Source organism: Lepisma saccharinum, chromosome 26 (genome assembly GCF_977018435.1).
Source record: "Lepisma saccharinum chromosome 26, izLepSacc3.1, whole genome shotgun sequence".
Classification (NCBI taxonomy): domain Eukaryota; kingdom Metazoa; phylum Arthropoda; class Insecta; order Zygentoma; family Lepismatidae; genus Lepisma; species Lepisma saccharinum.
In genome coordinates this window covers 9,099,528-9,120,039 of record NC_139254.1, presented here as the reverse complement: position 1 = coordinate 9,120,039, position 20,512 = coordinate 9,099,528, and the positions used below count along the sequence as shown (strand labels likewise).

Here is a 20,512-nt window from a genome sequence, read left to right as displayed (position 1 = left end):
TAACAAAATCTTGGGAGGTCATTTTCCGAAATGACCTGACTAGTATTTTGAAACAATCTCTCTATTATTTTATTAATTGCTGCCACAAAAGCTTCAAGAATAATTTCTTAAATGTTTCGCTCTCTAGAGTATGTGTCAAATAGGCTGAAGCAGGATCCAGGCACTTTGGAACTGGGCTTGTGGTTGGATAAGAGTTTGCAACCACTGAAAGACATTCCGAGATATCTTGTGCCAAGCTACTTTGATGCTGTCATCACCGGAGTGTACCTTTCCCTCCTGAACCAAACATGGAACCTTATGTCAGAGTGAGTAAAATTTTTAGTTATGTACTTTATAAATATTGCAATATGCCAATATCAGCAGCAGTTGTTAGGCAGTCTTTTGCATGTAGGCAGGATTTCAGTAGAATTTTTTATACTCTTGTTATCATTTGACAGTATGGCTATGGTAATTCTTAATTGTGTACAATACTTGGATTGTTATTATGATCAAGTAAGCACCATCTTTCCTTGTAGTGATGTTTTGACATTTACCTTGGTGCAGCTATTTAATATTGAGTGTATTTTACAGTACTTGTAAATAATACCTTATTTTTTTTAAAATTGGCAGTTTAAATGCTTCTAACCAGGATTGTCATGTTTAAAACATCATGTTCTAAAGTTTTAAATCACATGTAAATGTTTTTAGAAGTGTCAAAAACACTTCTAATTTGATAGAATTTGGATTGAACACTTCTGTTCATACTTAATGTTCACTGTTGTTGTTAGTGCTAATTTATTTTATTTCATTTACAATAAGATGTGATTGGTTGTAAGGGGTGACCCAAGAGGCACCCAAATGTCAACCTCTCTTCCACATAGTACACCCTGGACTGCATTTTGCAGACTAACGAGGCTCTGATGCCTGGACCTGCAACCATGACAATCCTCTGTGGTGCTCATGTTGTGTGTATATATTTGCAACTGTCCCTTCATCTATCACCATTCGTTCTCATCTTTGCGATTAACCAAAAGTGACAGCAAAGTAAAATAAATCAACCGCCAATAACTAACTCTCTAGCCTTCTTAAACCTGAAGGTTTATGGCTGCAGCAACACAAGCCTTCCATCTGTCCCTATACTGGGCAAGATAATCCAATATTTTCCATCCTTACCGATTTCCTTTAGGTCCATCTCAACACTATCCCTCCACCTTCGTCTTGGCCTTCCTACAGGTCTATGTTTCAGGTCCATCAGGTTTCCCAACAAGAATCCTGTAAACTCTTCTTTCCTCTTCCACTTGTGCCACATGGCCTGCCCACCTAAGTAGTCTTGATTTAAATATTCTAATAATATCTGGACAACCAGCCAATCATAGGCATAGCTACGGGGTGTGCCGGGTGTGCCGAGGCACACCCTAATGGGCTGCTTTATCAAAGAGAATTAAATACACATATTTCAATAAGAGAGAAAATAAGTGGCAGTTTGTAAGAAGTTGAAAATGTCATTACTTGGTACAAACGTGTGCATTATTGCTGATGAAACGGGTGTCTATAGTTTTTCGATTTTTTGATGTCATTGGAGAAAGAAGATATTTACTGCATTCTACTCTGTACTACAGCGCCTTTCTTCTATACCTGTCACAAGCTGCACGTGAGAGAGAGCTTTCTCCAAGCTTACCCAAGTTAAAACTAAATTAAGAGCAACTCGGAAGCAGGAAAGATTGGAAGCCCTGCTCTTGCTATTTGTGGAACAGGAAAAAGCTTCGTCTATTGATGTAAATGAAGTTATTGATGGGTTTAAGAACATTGTACCTTTTGACAGACGTCTCTTGTTATAGATGACGTGTATTTTGATGTATTTGTTTGTAACATTTATGAACATTTTGTGTGTGTGTGTAATTTCTATGCAATTTGATTTTTTCTACTACATATATTCAGAAATTTTCAACACTGTCATTTAGTGAATTTATATTCCTTTACAAACATCAGTGCAGTTAAAGAGCCAAATGATTGTGTTGCAAAATATGCTATTAAAAAGGTACAAGACCTCATTTTTTTTTCTTTGCACACCCACACCTATGATATTTTGGAAAACTGCGTATTGGATAAAATTGCACATGGTAAGTATGTAAATAGGTATTTTAGAGAGTTAGTTAACAGTATAAGATGGAACATAATCCTTCATTTTATTCACATTCTGACACCTTTACAGTTTTGTGAAGAAAGGATCAACATTCCTGAAGGGACTTGCCCTTGGCTCCGTTCAGTGTGGAGCGGTCATTAGATCTGCACCACTCCCTCAGTTGTCACCGAACATGACACCACCATTGCCACCGACGAGAACCAACGAGAGGGGCGAGCAGGAGCAGGCATGTGTGACTCTGTCTGCAGGTAAGGCATTAGAAAATCATGTTTTGGAAGAATAAAGGCCTTGGTGAACTTCAAGGTTTAAACTCTTTTCAAACCAGCCCGAACACTGCTGTGTGAATTAAGCTTTATGGTTTGGAATGGGAGGGGGAGGTGGTGCCCACTCAGCGACATATTTGTGATTTTATTTTGGGAGGTAGTTTTTTTTGGATATTCAAATTTGTGTGTTAGTAGTCATTACACTAAATTATTGCCAAGTACCTTAGAGCATTCGTTCTAACCTAGGTCATTAAAGCTTGTGATAACATGCGTAATTTGGCAACACTTAGTGTATTTATGAGGGGGGAGAGAAAAGTTTTGAGCCTCACGGGAAAGGGGTGTTTGAGCTACAGTTTCTCATTATGATTTCTCTACATAATCACATAATCTCTATAATCACCCACCAGATCAGTGAACTTATGCATTCTGTACTGCAATTTGTTTACTGTCATCTGGTAGAATGATTTGTCCTGAGTCTCGTACCACTGAATGGCCGCCTTCGTCCGTGTGGAAGTGTCGTCCTCGAAGTGAATTCTTCATAGCAGGGAAAAGATGACAATCTGACGGGGCAGGTTGGGGGAATAAGATGGATTGTAATGAGCATTTCTGCAAGTTACATAATGGGGCATTGGCTCTACAAGGAGATAAGGAAAGTAGACCAGGAAGTAAGGCATGTGTCACACTCAATTGTCTCATCCTCAACATGTGTGATTCAGCCAAGGCCCTTCCCTCCTCCCTGTGGTTCTCTGCTTTTACAGCGGAGGGACGATCTGTTACCGTACCAATTGGTCATTTAGTCTTGGTTCGATGTTGTCTCATGTGTTTTCTTGGTGGTCTTTGGTTCGAATTTGTTAGCTCTCTTTTGTCGCTTTCTGTCTTAATGGTCTGTATTCTAGTGTACGAAATTTGACTATTAAGCTTATTGAGGTGTCCACCTTGTTAGTTGTCTGAAATTGTTTTTTAATAGTTGTCACACATCAACAGACATCTGGTGAACGAAAACCCCTTCTCACTGCTGTTGTTATACTATCAAGAGCAAGGTTCCTGACAAGGCAACCTACAGGAAGTTTGGTGGCTTGGCGGCAACAAGGCCAGAACCTTGGCCGTGAATATTCTGGGAATAACCTTGGCGATAAGCTTAGAGGTCTACTGACCACAAGCCTACGTCATGGCCAGCAAGGTCATACCTCTCCCCAGAATGGACAGTCAGCGAAAATAGCCACAAGGTTGTGAGCTCTCGGCTGGGTTGGGTATAGAGACAAAGTTGTCAATTTAATAAATACTCCTAGAACAAGCACTGGGAGGAGTCGTCTTGGCACATCGAGAGACGCCGAGAGGCCATTCCATTGTTCGCTGCTGCTATCTTAGACTACCCTAAGTGGTGACACTTGGGAATTCTTTCTATTTTAGAATAAGATCAACTCACAAAATGGCCAGTTAGTTGGAGTTAGTACATAAGTATTTACCGTTAGATGTTTAGACAAATAAATATATGTTATATACCAAGCGAGTGCCTTTTATGTCTTCCATCAAGTGAGGTATTACCCAAGGTAGTGCAAGATGCCCCCTTAAGCGTTACAGGATGGGGGTCGACCAAAGCAGCCTGTGCAGTGAGGCCTTGGCGACAGAGGTACGGAATCACGGCCCTGTTGGCCACTCTCTTCTCTGACACTTCATTCATTTTCAACGTGACAAAAAAAATAGACGACGTGAATTTAATAGAAGTTCGCACAGTGTGTCCTAAAACTCAAACCTTACATCCTCCAAAATTTTAACTACCTAGCATCACTCCTTCTATGTGAGGCTCAAAACTTTTCACTCTCCCCTCGTACATTCTAAGAAAATCCAAACTCTTTTACAAAAAGAGCTATTGAACTAGTAACACCACAAACTTGACTAAATTTCTATTGCAAAGTTCAAACTTAGTATCCTATACGTTTCTTGTGAACATTTTAATACATGTAAAATATGAGCACTGCCGTGGAAACTTAAGTGGAAAACAGCCTGCTGTTGTGTCTACTCTGTGAGGCTGGTCAGTTGCAGAATGCTGTCCCTTCTTAATTCACAAGGCTGCATACTTTTCGGTACAGAAATCTTGGATGATATTAATGGACAAGAATAATTTTTCAATTGTCTTTGTTACATAGTTAAGAAATATTATACTATATTCTTTCAATTTCATTTTCTTTGAGGGGAGGTAAAAACATAGCCAGCAAGGAAAAAAATAATTTTATTTTGCCAGGGATAACATTTTTTTTGTGGGAGTGAAATCCCTGGCACCCCCCTTCCCCTGTTAATTTGCACGCTGCTGAACACACAGTGTGTCTATATCATAAGCATACTTACGCTATTGACTGCAATAGATAATTAGTAGTGTAGAATTAATGCATCATTCATATTCACAGCAAACCACCTGTTTCACTCCAAGAAGTTACTTTGTGGCACTTGCTATTGGAAAGAATTTGTTTTAATTCTGTCTTTGGTATGTGTATACAAGATGTGCTCATTGAACTTTTGAGAAGAAATTTCAAAAGAAGAAAAGAAGGGGGGATATATTAGGGATTCTTATAATTTACACTTTTTAAAATGTTTACTTCCTTGCAAACATCATCAATTAAAAGTTGTACATAAAAGAAGAGTTTTCAAATGTTGTTTTGGCATAAGCATTGTTACTTGTAGTAATATCGGACACATGGCTTGATAAAGATACTGTCATTGGGTGTTGAAATGTTGCCTATTCAAGGAATATAGGCTTGTTTGTGTAAGGCTCAATGTCTATTCAAAAAGTATGACAGTTTTTTTTTCCCATGGAAACAAATTAAGCACGGAAGGTGTTGCCCTCTGGTGAAGAAGTGTTGAACATCTACATGAGCATGTGATTTTTATAGCCACAGAGGACGTCTGTATCTGGTATGATGGAATGACTTGAACAGAGGTATTGCATCAAATTTTATTAAAAGCTTGTTAATGCTCAATTGGAAATTATTTGAAATATTTATCAGGCTTTCAGAGATCATGCCATGGGCATCATGAGTGGTTAGCTCAATTAACCAAAAATGGCAGAAACTCGAAGTAAAATAAACCAAATCAATCAATGAAGCCATGGGCATCACAGAAATTAAAGAGTGGTATAATGGTCGTCCTCTTTGGATGGCCACTTTACATGAAAGAAAGTTCCAAAAGATTAATTTTTCCCATAACAACCACATGTCAGGTCCACGTGGAGTCCAATAAATCGTCCCCTGAAACGTTTCCCCACCAATAGCGTCCGTCCAAGAAGTGACAGCTCTTGTCAACTCCCGTGGAGTAAATGAGATGTTGCTAATTCAGTTTCTTTAGAGATTTTTGAACATGAAGTTGCGGTTGCGCTATCTTTTCTAGGTTGTGTTATGGTATTGTGCTACTTATTTATACAATATAAAGACCTTGGGAGTATAACGTCGCAGTGAATGAATGGATGTCTAAACACTGCAGGCAAAAGTGACAACAGCGCTTTACAGAAAAACAGGTGGTTGCTCGAAACCAGATACTGGTCCGGTCGGCTTCCTCTGGGATTGTGTCAAAGATGCCAAACTGGCAATACGCTCAAGACTAGCACTATACAACCACTTCAAAGATGGTTGCACATTGGTGGAAAACGAACCACATTCTGGTAGGTCCTCAACAACATGGTTGACCAAGTGTGGACTTTGGTCAAGCAGGACTGCCGTGTCACCGCCCACTTGTGGACGAGGTGGTTTGGTACATTTCATTTCGCAAGGGTGTTTGGCTATGTGGAGTGTGTGCAAAATTTGTGCCAAAACTGCTAACGATAGAGTAGAAGCAACTTGTATTTGATTCAGGCTTTCTTGGCCAAACACAACACTCCTCTAGTTCGTCAGGCTTCCTACTCTCCTGACATGGCACCTCCTGCTTTTTGGCTGTTTCCCAAGCTGGAATGACCGAAAGGGACGAGATTTGCATCTAGAGAAGACACATTATGTGGAATATGCCAGAAAGATATATGCCATTCCCAAAAGAGACCATCAAGAAATTCTTCCAACAATGACTGGCCCTGCAAGAGAAATGTGTGCAATCAGACTATTTTGAAGGGGCTTAGGATTTCAGACCTCCATGCAAGTAATTGTATTTTTCCCAGCCAAATGTTGTCTACTTTTTGAATAGACCTCGCATATGATTTAATTATATTGATAGATAATGAGAGAGTGGTGTTGAGCACACTACATTCACTATGGCTGAAATCAAGAATGTGTGGTGCCCTATATGTAGAGGCATGCATATTTCGTTTTTGACTAAAACACGAAATGTGAAATAACACATTGTAATGTTAATTTTTCATGTTTCTGAAAGGTGTGAAGTTCATTTTCCTACCCTGTTTTGTCACGAAATAGTGCAAAATGAACTGGAAAACGAAATACTCTTCAACATGAAATTTACCTTTTATATACAGACGCGACACTTTATGAATTCTGAAGTATCCTGTGAGTTATGCAATTCACGGAAAATTGACTAATTCTGCTGTAAATATTTGTGAAGCAAAAATGGACCCCTTTATACAGGAATAGACTTAATATTCTGGTAATGATTTAATGTGCTATTAGAAGGGATATGTTTATTTTGTGTAATAGTGCAGTTTTTAAATCAAATTTGGGATTATATTCACATTTTTAAAACCAAAATGTCATTTTATATACCACTTTTTCACCGCTATAACAACGAAATTTCATTTTATTTACCACTTTTGAACCCGAAATTGATTGTTTTTATACTGAAATTTTGCTTTTTTATTTACCAAAAATATGTTCCTCTACCTGTATACCTTTATGGCACTGTGCAATGTCTATAAATAATATTCCTATATGGGATGGTCATTTTGGGGAAACGTAATTTTCAATCTCTGAATGTGTGTTTGGTTAATACTGATTTATTTCTTTACAGGTCTTCCACATTTCTCTACAGGTTTCATGCGAAATTGGGGCCGCGACACCTTCATTGCACTAAGGGGTCTGTTTATACTGACTGGAAGACATCAAGAGGCCAGGTAAGGGGCATTACATCATTCTGACATTTATCTTCAGGTCTTGGGAGGTTTTGGGGAGGGGGAGTGTTTGGTTTTTAGATTTGGAGCTAATAATAGCTGTGGGGATAAATCTCCATGGCAGGGTAGTTAAAAGCATTCTATAGAGCCAGAGGTTTGAGGTTCAAATCTTGCATGAGGGATGGATGTGTTGACGCTGGTTCGAGATGAGAAATTTTAAATTTCCTGATTAAGCCTGATCTGAAAGTGCAGTTTCCACACTATTCCAGACCATGGAAAAGTCATCAAGCTATGACTAAGCCTTTCAGGGTTCTATATGTATATTTTCCAGACAGTTCTCAAACTGAAGATAACACAAAAGCATGGAAATATTACTCCCACCCTTTCCACAAAACTTACTGTATTTTTTCTTGTATGTACGCATTGCTTGCATTGTAGTATTATGTTCCTGTATTTTACGGTTATTACAAGTATAAGAAAACAGTTTTTCGTTGTGACGTTTCAGGAGAACACACACTTCCTTCATCAGGAATGTGAAAATAAATGTCTGATGAAGGGAGCGTGTGTTCTGAAACATCGCAACGAAAAACTGTTTTCTTATGCTTGTAATAACCGTAAACTACAGGAAAATAATATTACTGTATATGTAGTCTCCAAATGTTGCCAACTTATAAATTTTATGTAAAATGAATAAGAGTAATTAAATGAATGCAGAATAGACAGGCTGTTAAACATGATAATTTGTGTGGTAATTGAAAATTACATAAAAAAATATGGTAGGGATGAACCGATATAAAAATTTGGCTGATGCCAACAACCAATATTCTACCAATCCAATATAAAATTCCAAATGATCTTCAAGAACGTGATTCGTTCATTGGCCTCCTTAATAAATGTGTGTTTCCAAGTGACTGCAGTGCAAAAGAAGTTGCATATTTAAACATTTAAAAAGTAAGGCATGGAGCTTATCCACAAAAATTATAACAAATTGGCAGAATTCATGATGGTTGTGGTAAACGCGGTTTAAAATGTCTTACTTGAAATTTAGAAAATTTCGCACTGCACAATTTAATGGTTAAATCCTATTAATTTCAAAGATCCACTGTCTTCATTCATAGGGTGACCAGACACATACATGTAAAAAAGAGGACAGAGCATGGTGAAAAAGGAGGACAAAGTCATAAAAAAGAGGACACAGCAAAAAATGGCAACTAATTTACCATTAATCATAATTTAATCATTATATAAAAAAACCTGCCTAGGCTTTGCTCACCTATAATTCTGATGATTTTTTTAAAATAATTTCCTTTTACCTTTAAGCAACGAAAGCAATCGCATCATAATCTATTATTTAACACATGACAATCACAACAAAAAATATATATAGTTTGAAACACAGAATTTTACTCTTTTTACAATTCTTGGATATTTTGGTTTGAGTTGGTGTTTTAAGTCCACTTTATGCACAGTAAGGCTAATCAGGACTGGACCTACAGTTTAAAGTGGGATCCGAACCACTTATGCCTCCACCGGGTATCGAACCCGGGACCCCTTGATCACAAGGCAATGACGCTACCACTGCGCCATGGGGGAGGCCAATTCTTGGATATTAGAATGCAATATCACCATAAGTGAATGCAAATGTAACAAGTAAGCTTCACATTAACTTTTTAGTAGTTTAGATTGGGTCAAAAAATATGATTTTAATGCCACGAACAATTCTAGCACTCTTTCAACAGCAGGGGAATGTACCAGTCACCTTACACTTTACCTCATATTCATTTCTTCCATCCTTTAAGAGCTGGATATTTTATTGGAAGATCATTGATGAATTTACACTTTCGCTTCGTTATTTCATAAAAGTAAATTTGACTTAATAATCAAAATTCTCACTACGCGTTTCTGTATCACGTATGCATGACTCAAATGAACTGGCCAACCTCTGTGGTGGAGTGGTTAGCACACAATGCCAGAGATCCCGGGTTCGAATCCCAGCCTGGGCATGGGTGTTCTTTGTGAGTGTTTCTTCATCAAAATCATCATATCATCCTTCATCCTCATATTTGCGATTAGCCAAACGTGGCAGAAAAGCGAATTAAAATAAACCATATTAGTCAATCAAAAAGGAACTGCTCAAATTACATGTGTTTCATAAGTCTCAGATTGTAAAGCAACGAGTTAGAATAATACATACTAATGACTAAGGTTGTGCGGGACAGAAATTTTTTTGGTCAGGATGGGGAATTTTTGTTAAATCCCGATGTTCGGGATGGGAAATTTTCAGAAACGGGCAATGATAAAAAATTACCGACTCTGTGGAAATCATGAATTTTACGTCATTTCCCCCTTTTTTCTATTTCTGAAATAAAAGCTAACCATTTCCAAGAAATGTCAAGACACTTACAATGCAGAAAACATCAAGAATTAACCACTTTTTAAAACGACCATTTGAAAGTTCCGAACTGCTCGGGATCCCGAAATGTCTGGAAATAATTTCCCGAAGTCGGGATCGGGATTTGGAATTTTTTTACCGACTTTTCTGGATCCCGCAGACCCCTACTAATGACTCAGTTGGAAAAGTGATCATGTTGAGCTCCCAGATGTTAGGTGAGCCTTGCTCTAATATTTAACGTAGCCCAAGTGATATGAATATCATTATGTGTGGAATCATTCTCTATGCAGAACATTTGCTACGGTCGATGCTATACTCTTTCTAAAAAAGGAGGACATTTACAGATTTTTAAAAAATCCGCCCGGACGCTGGACAGATACCTAAAAAGAAGGACATGTCCGGATAAAAGAGGACGTCTGGTCACCCTATTCATTCACAAAAGGATACAGCGTTTGAAGCAGAGATGGTACCACGTCACAGCCCGGGAACAAACAATGCAGTGACGTGGTACCATCTCCGCTTCAAACGCCATACCCTTTTGTGAATGAAGACAGTGGATCTTTGAAATTAATAGGATTTAACCATTAAATTGTGCAATGCGGAAGTGCAAAATTTTCTAAATTTCACTTAAGTAAATTGGCAGAATTTTGCACTAAATTATAAGATACTTAGAGATGTATCGGATCCGGTAAGTAATCTGTAATATAACCGATATGCCTAAATTGGCCGATACCGATAAGAGTACCGATTAATGTGTCCCATCTCTATTTAACACATTTTTTAAAAGAGAAAGTAGGAAATGCAGATATATCCATAAAAATTACAACAAAAGGGCAGTTTATTGCATTAAATTATACGATATTTATTGGCCACACTTGGACTTGAACCTTGAACTGTTGGTGGCAAGATCATGAGTCCAACACTCCATGTGGCAGAGTAAGAAGTAGGAGTGTTTAATTGGTGCTTAAGCAAGCCTACATCCTCTCTCGTCATGTGGCAGTAATGTGTGACAAATACATTCATGCACACTTCGCAACATCTTATTTGACCGCCCCAAAATAATTCTAAGTCCCGAAATTGTAAACTTAGCAACATTGCATTTCGGCTCCAGGTGAGAGTAGCCAACTTTGAGTAGGTCCTTCCACTAGACGAAAAACGCTGCGGTGAGAGGTTTTCAATTTAACACTTTCCATGAACTTAGAAACTATAAACCGCTATTATAATACACAATCAAACAGAAATAATAAATTGGAAAAAGAACTTTGAGGGATATTTACGATTCTGCTTGCTCGACTTGAAATTTGGGGGGTTTGAAACACTGAATAGAGTTTTTCTCCACCTGGAGGAAATTGCCATCAAGTTTGTGCAGAAAGAAGCAAATTTGTGAGGAGTTTATTCGACATTTTCGACAATGTCGATCAGTTCTCAAAAACATATATTTTACACGACATGTAGAGAAAATGTGCTTGAAACACAGGAAGGTGGGAGTCTTCATAAACGTCAACATGTTTTTAAGGGTATGTCATCATTAAGTTAACGTAGAGCAGTTGGTTAGGTGCTGCTATCCCCATTTTTTGTCAAGCGTGAAAGGTCGGCAGTTCAAATCCCACCCTATCCTCTTTCTTTTTTTGTTTGCTGAACAGATACCATTGATATTAGGATATTTAAAAAAATGAATCCGATGCACACTTGAGGGACGTCCCTTCTGCGCATATTTCCCCTTAGAAGTTGGAGATTTCCAGGATTTAAAGTTAAAACTTTTCTCTTTTAGTTATTGTTCATATGTTGTGTTAACACACACATCATGATTAATTCACAAATCACATATATGTATTCAGGATGCAAAATGTAATGTTATTTAAGTTATGTATGGTTTGTTCTTCACTGACACCTAAATTATTGATTATTTGATTTCGATATACTAAAAAAATATAATATTAAGTAGTAATATATATTAAGTAGTGATGTAGTGCAGTACTGTAACGAAGGAGAGCGTTTAATGAGTTCAAATTGCTAAGATTGGTAATTCTATGTCCGTTCCTTCGTAATGACTGTTGTCAATCCCCTCACCACCATCTTACCATGATCCTAAAACTAATAGTAAATCGCTAATTAACATAAGTAAATGGTTATTGCGACGGAGGCCGATTCGATAAGAAACTACTAATAAGTATTTATACAGTGAGTGACAAACAAAAAATTCAAAACCTCATAATGATCATTAATTCCTCACTGCCTTTGTATCTAAAATATTTGTCTTATTTGAACAGAAATTATGAGTATCAGATATAACAATCTTTCCGCACCAACTTTTCAATATTCGAAACCACCATCACAGACTTAGCTCTATGTAACTTGATTCTTCGCATTCCACGTGGCATGTGACTTCCTCCTATCATCGAAATAACTTTCTCTTACTATTTCCTTTCCTCTCGTGAAATACAGAGACCAATGTTAACTTCTTAGCACAGTGGATAAACTTTACATCCAATGATAAACTCCTGATAAAAATCCTGCCTAGGTGGAGAATCGAACCTACGACCTCCCTCATGAAAATCAAGCAAGCTACCTCTTCTCCAGATAGCTGATGTTAAAATTTGCCACCAGTTTGAAGAAGCTAATTCACACATAATGTCATATCTATAATTTCCTCATGGCAATTTTCATGAGGAAACGAATTCAGATAAAATCGAGAAACGCTGATAGGGAAAAATGATGAACATGTCTATTGGCGTTTTGTCAATTTTGTAAATTGTGTAAAAATTCCATGTTTTGAACAAGCAATCGTTAATTACGAAGCATTTTGTTGTTTGTTTAAAGTAGGAACAGGAGGGCGAAAAGGAGTAATTTGAACCAGACCCCGTTTGACAAGAAACTTCAGCTTTTTTCCAAAGGCTGTATGACAAGAGATAGGATAGGGATATTCAACGTATGAAATATAAAATATGTGTGAAATTAAAACAATGGAAACCTTGAAAGATAATACTAACGAACTTCAAACTATGAAAAACATATTTTCGTGGTGGAATACTCAGTCATTTTCGAAATATGAACTTGATTTTTTTCTGTATTATGAAGTGGAGATATGGGACAATATGATCCCTCAGCAAGAAAATATTAAGTAAGCTACCTCCAACTTTTTCAATGGTCATAATTACTAATTAGGGTCCGGAAGTTGATGAAAAATCAACTTTTTTTCTGACCCTTAAAAACAATGCTAAACCTGATATGTCCGTTTCCCTTCAGTTAGAGCCAGAAAACACTTTCTATTTTACATTTTTCGGCCTTTTTTGGCTTTTAGTTTATTTGTCAGTATATTTAACAGTTTTTGTTGCATTTTTTCTTATTTTTGAGATTTATTTTTCTCCTCCCCTGTTGTTTCGTGCATTTTAAATGCATTTACTAGTAAAACTTACATATTTAGATTTCTTGACATGGTCCTTTTAGCAAATTCACCATGAATCGAAAATACGGTCAATGGAAAAGCATAATATTATTCTTAACTGAAATGTTTGGCAATGGATTAAAATACTTTGTGTGAAGATGTTTATATATAGTTTGTGTTATAGTTCTGATGTGTTTGTGTGTGTCTTGTGTAGTAGTTGTGCTGTCTAATGTGTTTGTGTTTGTCTTGTGTAGTAGTTGTGGTGTGTTTGTGTTTATATTGTGTTATAGTTGTGATGTGTTTGTGTGTGTCTTGTGTAGTAGTTGTGCTGTCTAATGTGTTTGTGTTTTCTTCTGTAGTAGTTCCTCCATTCATATTGGGGGTTAGGCGTAGAGCTGACAACTCTGCACTGTAAAAAGCCATGTCAAGAATCAGCAATATAAGGCCATGGATGTTCCCAAGGTAAAATATTCCGGAGGTAAAATAGTCCCCCGTTCGGATCTCCGGATGAGGACTACTTTGGGAGGTCCCTGGACTAAGGATAAAATCTACATTAGGAATAAGGATATTAAATTAGGCACCTGGAATGTTCCGAGCCTTTACCGGCCTGGGGCATTTCAGTGTACAGTTAATGAGATAGTCAAGTATAAATTAGATGTAGTAGCTGTACAGGAAGTTAGGTGGCCAGGAGAAGGGAATTGTAAAACTAAAAATTATAGTTTTTTCTATGGTGGTACTGAAAATCATAATTTTGGAACAGGCTTTTTCATAAATAATAGAATTATCTCGGCTCTTAAAACGGTAGAATTTATTAATGATAGGATATCATATGCAGTTTTACAGGGTAGGTGGTGTAAAATTATTTTAATAAACATACATGCACCAACGGAAGATAAAGATGATAATACTAAAGATGATTTTTATACAGAGTTAGAACAGGTCTTTGATAAATTTTCTCAGTATGATATGAAAATTCTGTTAGGTGACTGTAATGCACAGATAGGGAAAGAAGAGACATTTAAACCCACGATTGGTAAAGAAAGTCTTCATGAATTAAGTAATGATAATGGTATAAGATTGATTACTTTTGCAACCTCAAGGAATTTAATTGTGAAAAGTACCACTTTTAAACATAAAGATATCCATAAATATACCTGGTCTTCTCCAGATGGTAAAACTCATAATCAGATAGATCATATTCTCATTGATAAGAGAAGGCATACTAGTATAATTGACGTTCGTACACATAGAGGTGCTGACTGTGCCAGTGACCATTATTTAGTAATTGCTAAATTAAGAGAGAGACTCTCAGTGATAAATCATAAGCAACAAAATCTAAAAGTTCTAAAATTTGATACAGGAAAGTTTACTGATGAAAGAATTAAGAAAGATTACCAAATTAAACTGTCAAATAGATTTGATGTTTTGCAGGATTTAAATGATGATGAAAATATAAATGAAACAGACGTAAATAAGAATTGGGAGCACATACGTAATGCAATAGAATCAGCAGCTAAAGAAAGTATAGGATACCATAAACCAAGAAAAAGTAAGCCATGGTTTGATAATGAATGTCATAATCTAATAGAAATAAGAAATCAGGCTAGACTTAGGTGGTTAAATAACTCTGATGATACAAATCTAAACAATTATAATAGAATAAAGCGAGAAGTTAACCGCACGTTTAGAAGTAAAAAAAGAGATTACTTGAAAAGCAAAATTAACGAAATTGAAACAAACAGCAAAAATAAAAATATCCGAGATTTATATAAAGGTGTAAATGAGTTTAGAAAGGGGTGGCAACCTAAAGTAAACTTGATAAAAGATAAAGACGGTGATTTTCTTGCTGACCCAAGCGATATTCTAAATAGATGGAAGAACTACTTTAATGACCTTTTAAACGTCCATGTAGGAGATAAATCAGAAGTGAATGAAGTCCACACAGCAGAACCTTTAGTTCCAGAACCTAACTTGACTGAAGTTAAAGATGCTATTAAAAGGCTAAAGAATAACAAAGCACCTGGCATTGATTTAATACCAGCTGAGTTAATTAAATATGGTGGAAATTCATTAATATGTCAAATTCATAAATTAATCTATTTAATATGGAATGAGGAAGAAATCCCTCAACAGTGGAAAGAATCCATAATTGTTCCTGTGTTTAAAAAAGGTGATAAAATGAACTGCAATAATTACCGTGGAATTTCTCTACTCTCAACAACATATAAAATATTATCTAACATTCTTTTAACAAGACTAACCCCATATGCTAATGAAATTATAGGTGATTATCAATGTGGATTTAAACGCAACAGATCAACTACAGATCAAATTTTTCACATCAGACAGACACTTGAAAAAAAGTGGGAATATAATCAAAATGTCCATCAGCTATTCATTGATTTCAAAAAAGCATATGATTCGGTCAAAAGAAATAAATTATATAATATATTAGTAGAGTTTGGAATATCTAAGAAGCTTGTTAGTATGATAAAAATATGCACCAGTGAATGAGAAAGTAAAATTCGTGTGGGTATTAATATGTCTGACAAATTTACAATTCATGATGGGTTAAAAGAAGGAGATGCATTATCTCCATTGCTCTTTAATTTTGCCTTAGAATATGCTGTTAGGAAGGTAAAATAAACTAAAGAAGGACTAAAATTAAATGGTGTGACTCGGTTGTTAGCATATGCAGATGATGTAGACTTACTGGGGGATGATGTGAATACAATTAAGAATAATGCTAAAATATTTTTCAAAACTGCTAAAGAGATAGGTTTGGAAGTTAACAAAGAGAAAACTAAATATATGCTTACAGGCCGAAACCAAGTGTTAGGTAATAATCAAAATCTAATTATTGATAACAACTCGTTTGAAACAGTTTCCAAATTCAAATACTTAGGAGTAATATTAACAAATGAAAATTATATTAAAGAGGAAATAAAAAGTAGGCTTAATTCAGGAAATGCATGTTACTTCTCTCTTCATAAACTTTTGTCTTCTCGTTTAATATCTAAGAAACTAAAAGTTAAAATATACAAATCCGTAATTTTGCCTGTAGTATTATATGGGTGTGAAACTTGGTCCCTTACATTGAAAGAGGAACATAAATTACGAGTATTTGAAAATGAAATCCTTAGGAAAATATTTGGACCTAAAAGGGATGAGGAGACAGGTGAGTGGAGAAGGTTACATAATTTAGAACTACATAATTTGTATTCATGTCCAGATATTATTAGAATAATTAAATCAAGAAGACTTAGGTGGGCAGGCCATGTGGCACGAATGGGAGAGGAGAGAGGAGTTTACAGGATTCTTGTTGGGAAGCCTGATGGTAAGAGACCTGTAGGAAGGCCAAGATGAAGATGGAGGGACAACGTTCAGATGGACCTAAGGGAAATCGGTAGGGATGGAAAAGAGTATATAGATCTTGCTCAAGATAGGGACAGATGGAAGGCCTGTGTTGCTGCAGCCATGAACCTTCGGGTTTAAGAAGGCTAGAGAGTTAGTTAGTTAGTTAGTTTGTGTGAAGATCTACTTTGAGGTTCTTTTTCTGGACACTATTATTGCTTTAATCTGTAGTTTTAAAGTAAAATTAGTCACAATATTAAATGCAATTACACTCTGTTGTAACCGAAGCAGAACTGAATTTTCGGATGCTGGCCGACTACAGTATCATAGAAGGCCCACTCTGAAAGGAGATGAATTGGTTGATTTGGTGTTTTAAGTCAACTTTATGCATAGTAAGGCTAATCGGACTGGACCTACAGTTTAAAGTGGGATCCAAACAGAGTGCATAAAATAATGTGAACCGTGGGGTGTAGGGGGATCGTTTGCTTATGGAATGGAAGGTCATGGGTTCAAACCTACTTCTTTGCAAAATCTTTTTCGGGAAGTTAACGGCTTTGGACGAGAATGCTTATCTATGTTTCTTGGATATTTCCGTTGATATTTATGCGATTTATGTCCAGCATTTCTGGATGCAGATAGTTGACATGTAAGTTCTTAATATGTGTTAACTTATAACAGCTGAATGAAAGTAAAAGTATTTCCCAAAATCCTGCCAATCACTGAAAGATTAAAAACACTAGTAGAAGCATTACTTGAGGCATGCACAGTGGCGACGATTATGGAGTGTGAAGGGGCAGATGACCCTGCACTATGCTAAACATTATCTACCAAGGAAAAGAAACTGTCCTTGCCTCCCCCCTTCCCCCCAACTTGCCCCATCAGTTTTGGAACCCAATCGCAGCCACTGAGCATGCATTGCATAAATATTTACAGTAATATCATATAATATTATATTACGTTATCAGAACACTTCGTACTCGGTAAATATAAAGGAAAAAAATAATAAGGAAACGGTGGGATTTGAACCTACGATGTTTTGATCTTGTCGAAAACAGTAAAAACACTGAAGTGCTGTCATCTAACCAACTACTCCAGGAAATTACTAAAAGAAAACTCAGTAAAGCACATTAATCTCAGTTGAAGCAACATTGTGCCGGAGTTTTCGAACCATTTTTCACCAAGAACCAAGGAAAAGACACACTTTGCAGAAACGTTTGGTGTTGTGCAAGGTATCTTTACTAAACATTTTGCATAAAATCATCATAAATTTACCTTTTTGCATTCAAATGTGACCGCAATTCTTTCCAGGTGGATGAGAACCTGTTCAATGTTTCACAGTGCACATAAGTTTTCCTATTTTCAAATTCAGAACGAAGAATCTTGAAATATTTTCAACATTCGTATTTCTAAACATTTTTTGTCTTCTCATATATTTTGTTACTGCTTTAGGGTATCTTTACTTTATGGAATGTGAAAGAATGAAAAAAAAATCACAAAGGGCCTTTTCATTCAGGAAGAAGAAATGTTGCAAAGTTGGCTACTCTTATTTGGCTCCGAAGAGCTATGCTGTCAAATTTACGAATTCCGGACTTTGAAATTTTTCAGGGCGGTCAAATAAGATGTTGCGAAGTGTACATGGTGTAGTAGTAACGTCATCGCCTTGTAATCAAGGGGTCCCGGGTTCGATACCTGTGGTTTGGATCCCACTTTGAATTGTAGATCCAGTCTCGATTAGCCTATATGTGCATAAAATGGACTTTAAACAATAATTCAATTCAATGTACATGAGTAAGGAGACTCAATCTTGACTCAATCTTCATTGGGTCATCTTTTTAATCAGTTTTCTTTATGTTCTCATGGTTGGGATTAACGTAGCGATAGAAAAACCACAAGAAATAGCTACTTACATTTTAAGTAACACAATGACGACTGTTCGATTTTTATTAGTTGCGTTTGTCTACGACAGGTACCACATCTTAGGCTATGCAGCCTGCCTTCGCCACGGCCTCATTCCTAATCTCTTGGATGGGGGCAGAAACTCCCGGTTCAACTGCCGAGATGCTGTTTGGTGGTGGCTGTATTGCATCAAGGGTTACGTGGAGGAAGTCCCTAACGGATATCTGATTCTCAAGGATAAAGTGTCTCGCATTTTCCCAACAGACGATTCTCTGCCCGTGGATGCTGGAGTCAAGGTTAGTTGCTGGTTAATATTTGTGCTAAGCTCATATGAATAGTGATTTAGAGATTGATTGTGGTCAATATCCATGATATTGATATCCAGGTTCTGTCCTGAAGGTCAAGTATTGTGACACTGCTGATATTTCTTTAGGGGTCCCCTTAATAGCATAGTAGGAATGATGCTATTCCCTTGTAATCAGGTGATCCCAGTTTGATTCCTCAGCTAAGATGAGCATTAAGTGGCCTCAAGCAAACTATACATTTACACTTTTTTTGGTAGCATGGGATTGATTTGGTTTACTTTGCTTTTCTGCCAGTTAATAGCGAAGGTGAGGATGAATCATGAAATTGATGAAGGGACACTCGCAAAGAAAACACCTGCAAAGTGTACAAACAATGGAAATGAGGTACCTTCGAAGAATAAGTGGGAAAACCAGGAAAGATCTGATAAGGAATCAAACCATCCGGCAATCTTTAAATGCTCAGCCACTACAAGAAACAGTTGAATGTAATCAACTCAGATGGTTCGGCCATTTGAGCAGAATGAGTGAGACGAGACTGCCAAAGCAGATATGGGAAGCACGTCCACAAGGAACAAGACCAAAAGGAAGACCAAGAAAGACATGGAATATGAGTGTCAAAGAGATTTTGGAGAAACGAAGCATAAGATGGAAAGAGGCACAGGAAAAGGCGATGGACAGAAACGTCTGGAGAACTCTCTGTAAACCCTCGACACCGGCAGGTAGAAGAGGACGCGACTAAGTAAGTAAGCGAAGGTGAGGATGAATCGTGAAATTGATGAAGGGACACTCACAAAGAACACCCAGGCCAGGATTCAAACCTTGGACCTCTGGCAACATAACCAGCTGTGCTAACCACTCCCCCATGGAGGTCGACTAGGTAACATCTGATACCGTGGAGAATTCTCCAAAAATTTGTAATTTTCATTAATTCCATTGTAAAATTGTGTGATTTGTGATTAAATAGAGTGCTATAATATCATCGCCTTGAAATCAAATGGCTTAAGGTTCGATACATGGTGGTGTGGTTCCCTTTTTAAGCTGTAGGGCCATTCCTAATTAACTATGTATGCATAAAGTAGACTTCAAATCTCAAAGTGCTATGAAGCTAACAGTCATAGGTTTTATAATATGTTTAATCATTCAGCTTCATGATTACCGTAGATAGGTAGAAAAGCAATGTTAACTAACCAGAATAAAGATCTATTGAATTTTTAATTTGTTCCATAAATGAATTTTGACGTACACTCTGAATAGATTGATTTGGTTCATGTTACTTTGCATTTCTGCCACTGTTGGCTAATTACGAGGATGAGTGGTCACTTACAATGAACACCCATGCTCTGGCTGCGATATGAACCCAGGACTTTTGGCGCCAAAGCATGGTGTGCTAACCAGTCTGCCATAGAGATTCTCTCTAGTAGACTGACACGGTAGCAGTGGAATATTTAATATTCTAACATTTACTGCTGTTCTGAACATCTTTAAATTGCTATAATTTCATAGCGTCTTTATTGGTGGGTATGTATGAGAGTATTGTTGAAACTCATATTGGGGCAGCTGATACCACTGCCAATACACTTACCAATTCCCACTACCGATATTGATTCTTGTAACAATTTTAAGTACGAGGGTTGCTTCGAAAGTAATGCCTCCCAATTTTTTTTTTTCAGACAAACTACAGCAGATACAAAATATCATAACACACACCATTTAATAAAGCACAGTTTCAGCTGCATGACACTATGTAATCACCACCT

The 20,512-nt window shown here is 36.9% G+C and overlaps 1 protein-coding gene across 2 annotated transcripts in view; it reads left to right on the top strand.

The window, feature by feature from the left end:
- Window positions 1-20,512, top strand: part of LOC145979518 (glycogen debranching enzyme) — a 111,949-nt gene that overhangs the window by 71,821 nt on the left and 19,616 nt on the right. For both annotated transcript variants that reach the window (XM_083112461.1, XM_083112462.1), the window contains exons 18-21: window positions 128-305; window positions 2,192-2,370; window positions 7,324-7,426; window positions 18,521-18,746. In XM_083112461.1, the coding sequence (XP_082968587.1) occupies window positions 128-305; window positions 2,192-2,370; window positions 7,324-7,426; window positions 18,521-18,746 (686 nt within the window). The remainder of the gene's footprint in view (window positions 1-127; window positions 306-2,191; window positions 2,371-7,323; window positions 7,427-18,520; window positions 18,747-20,512) is intronic.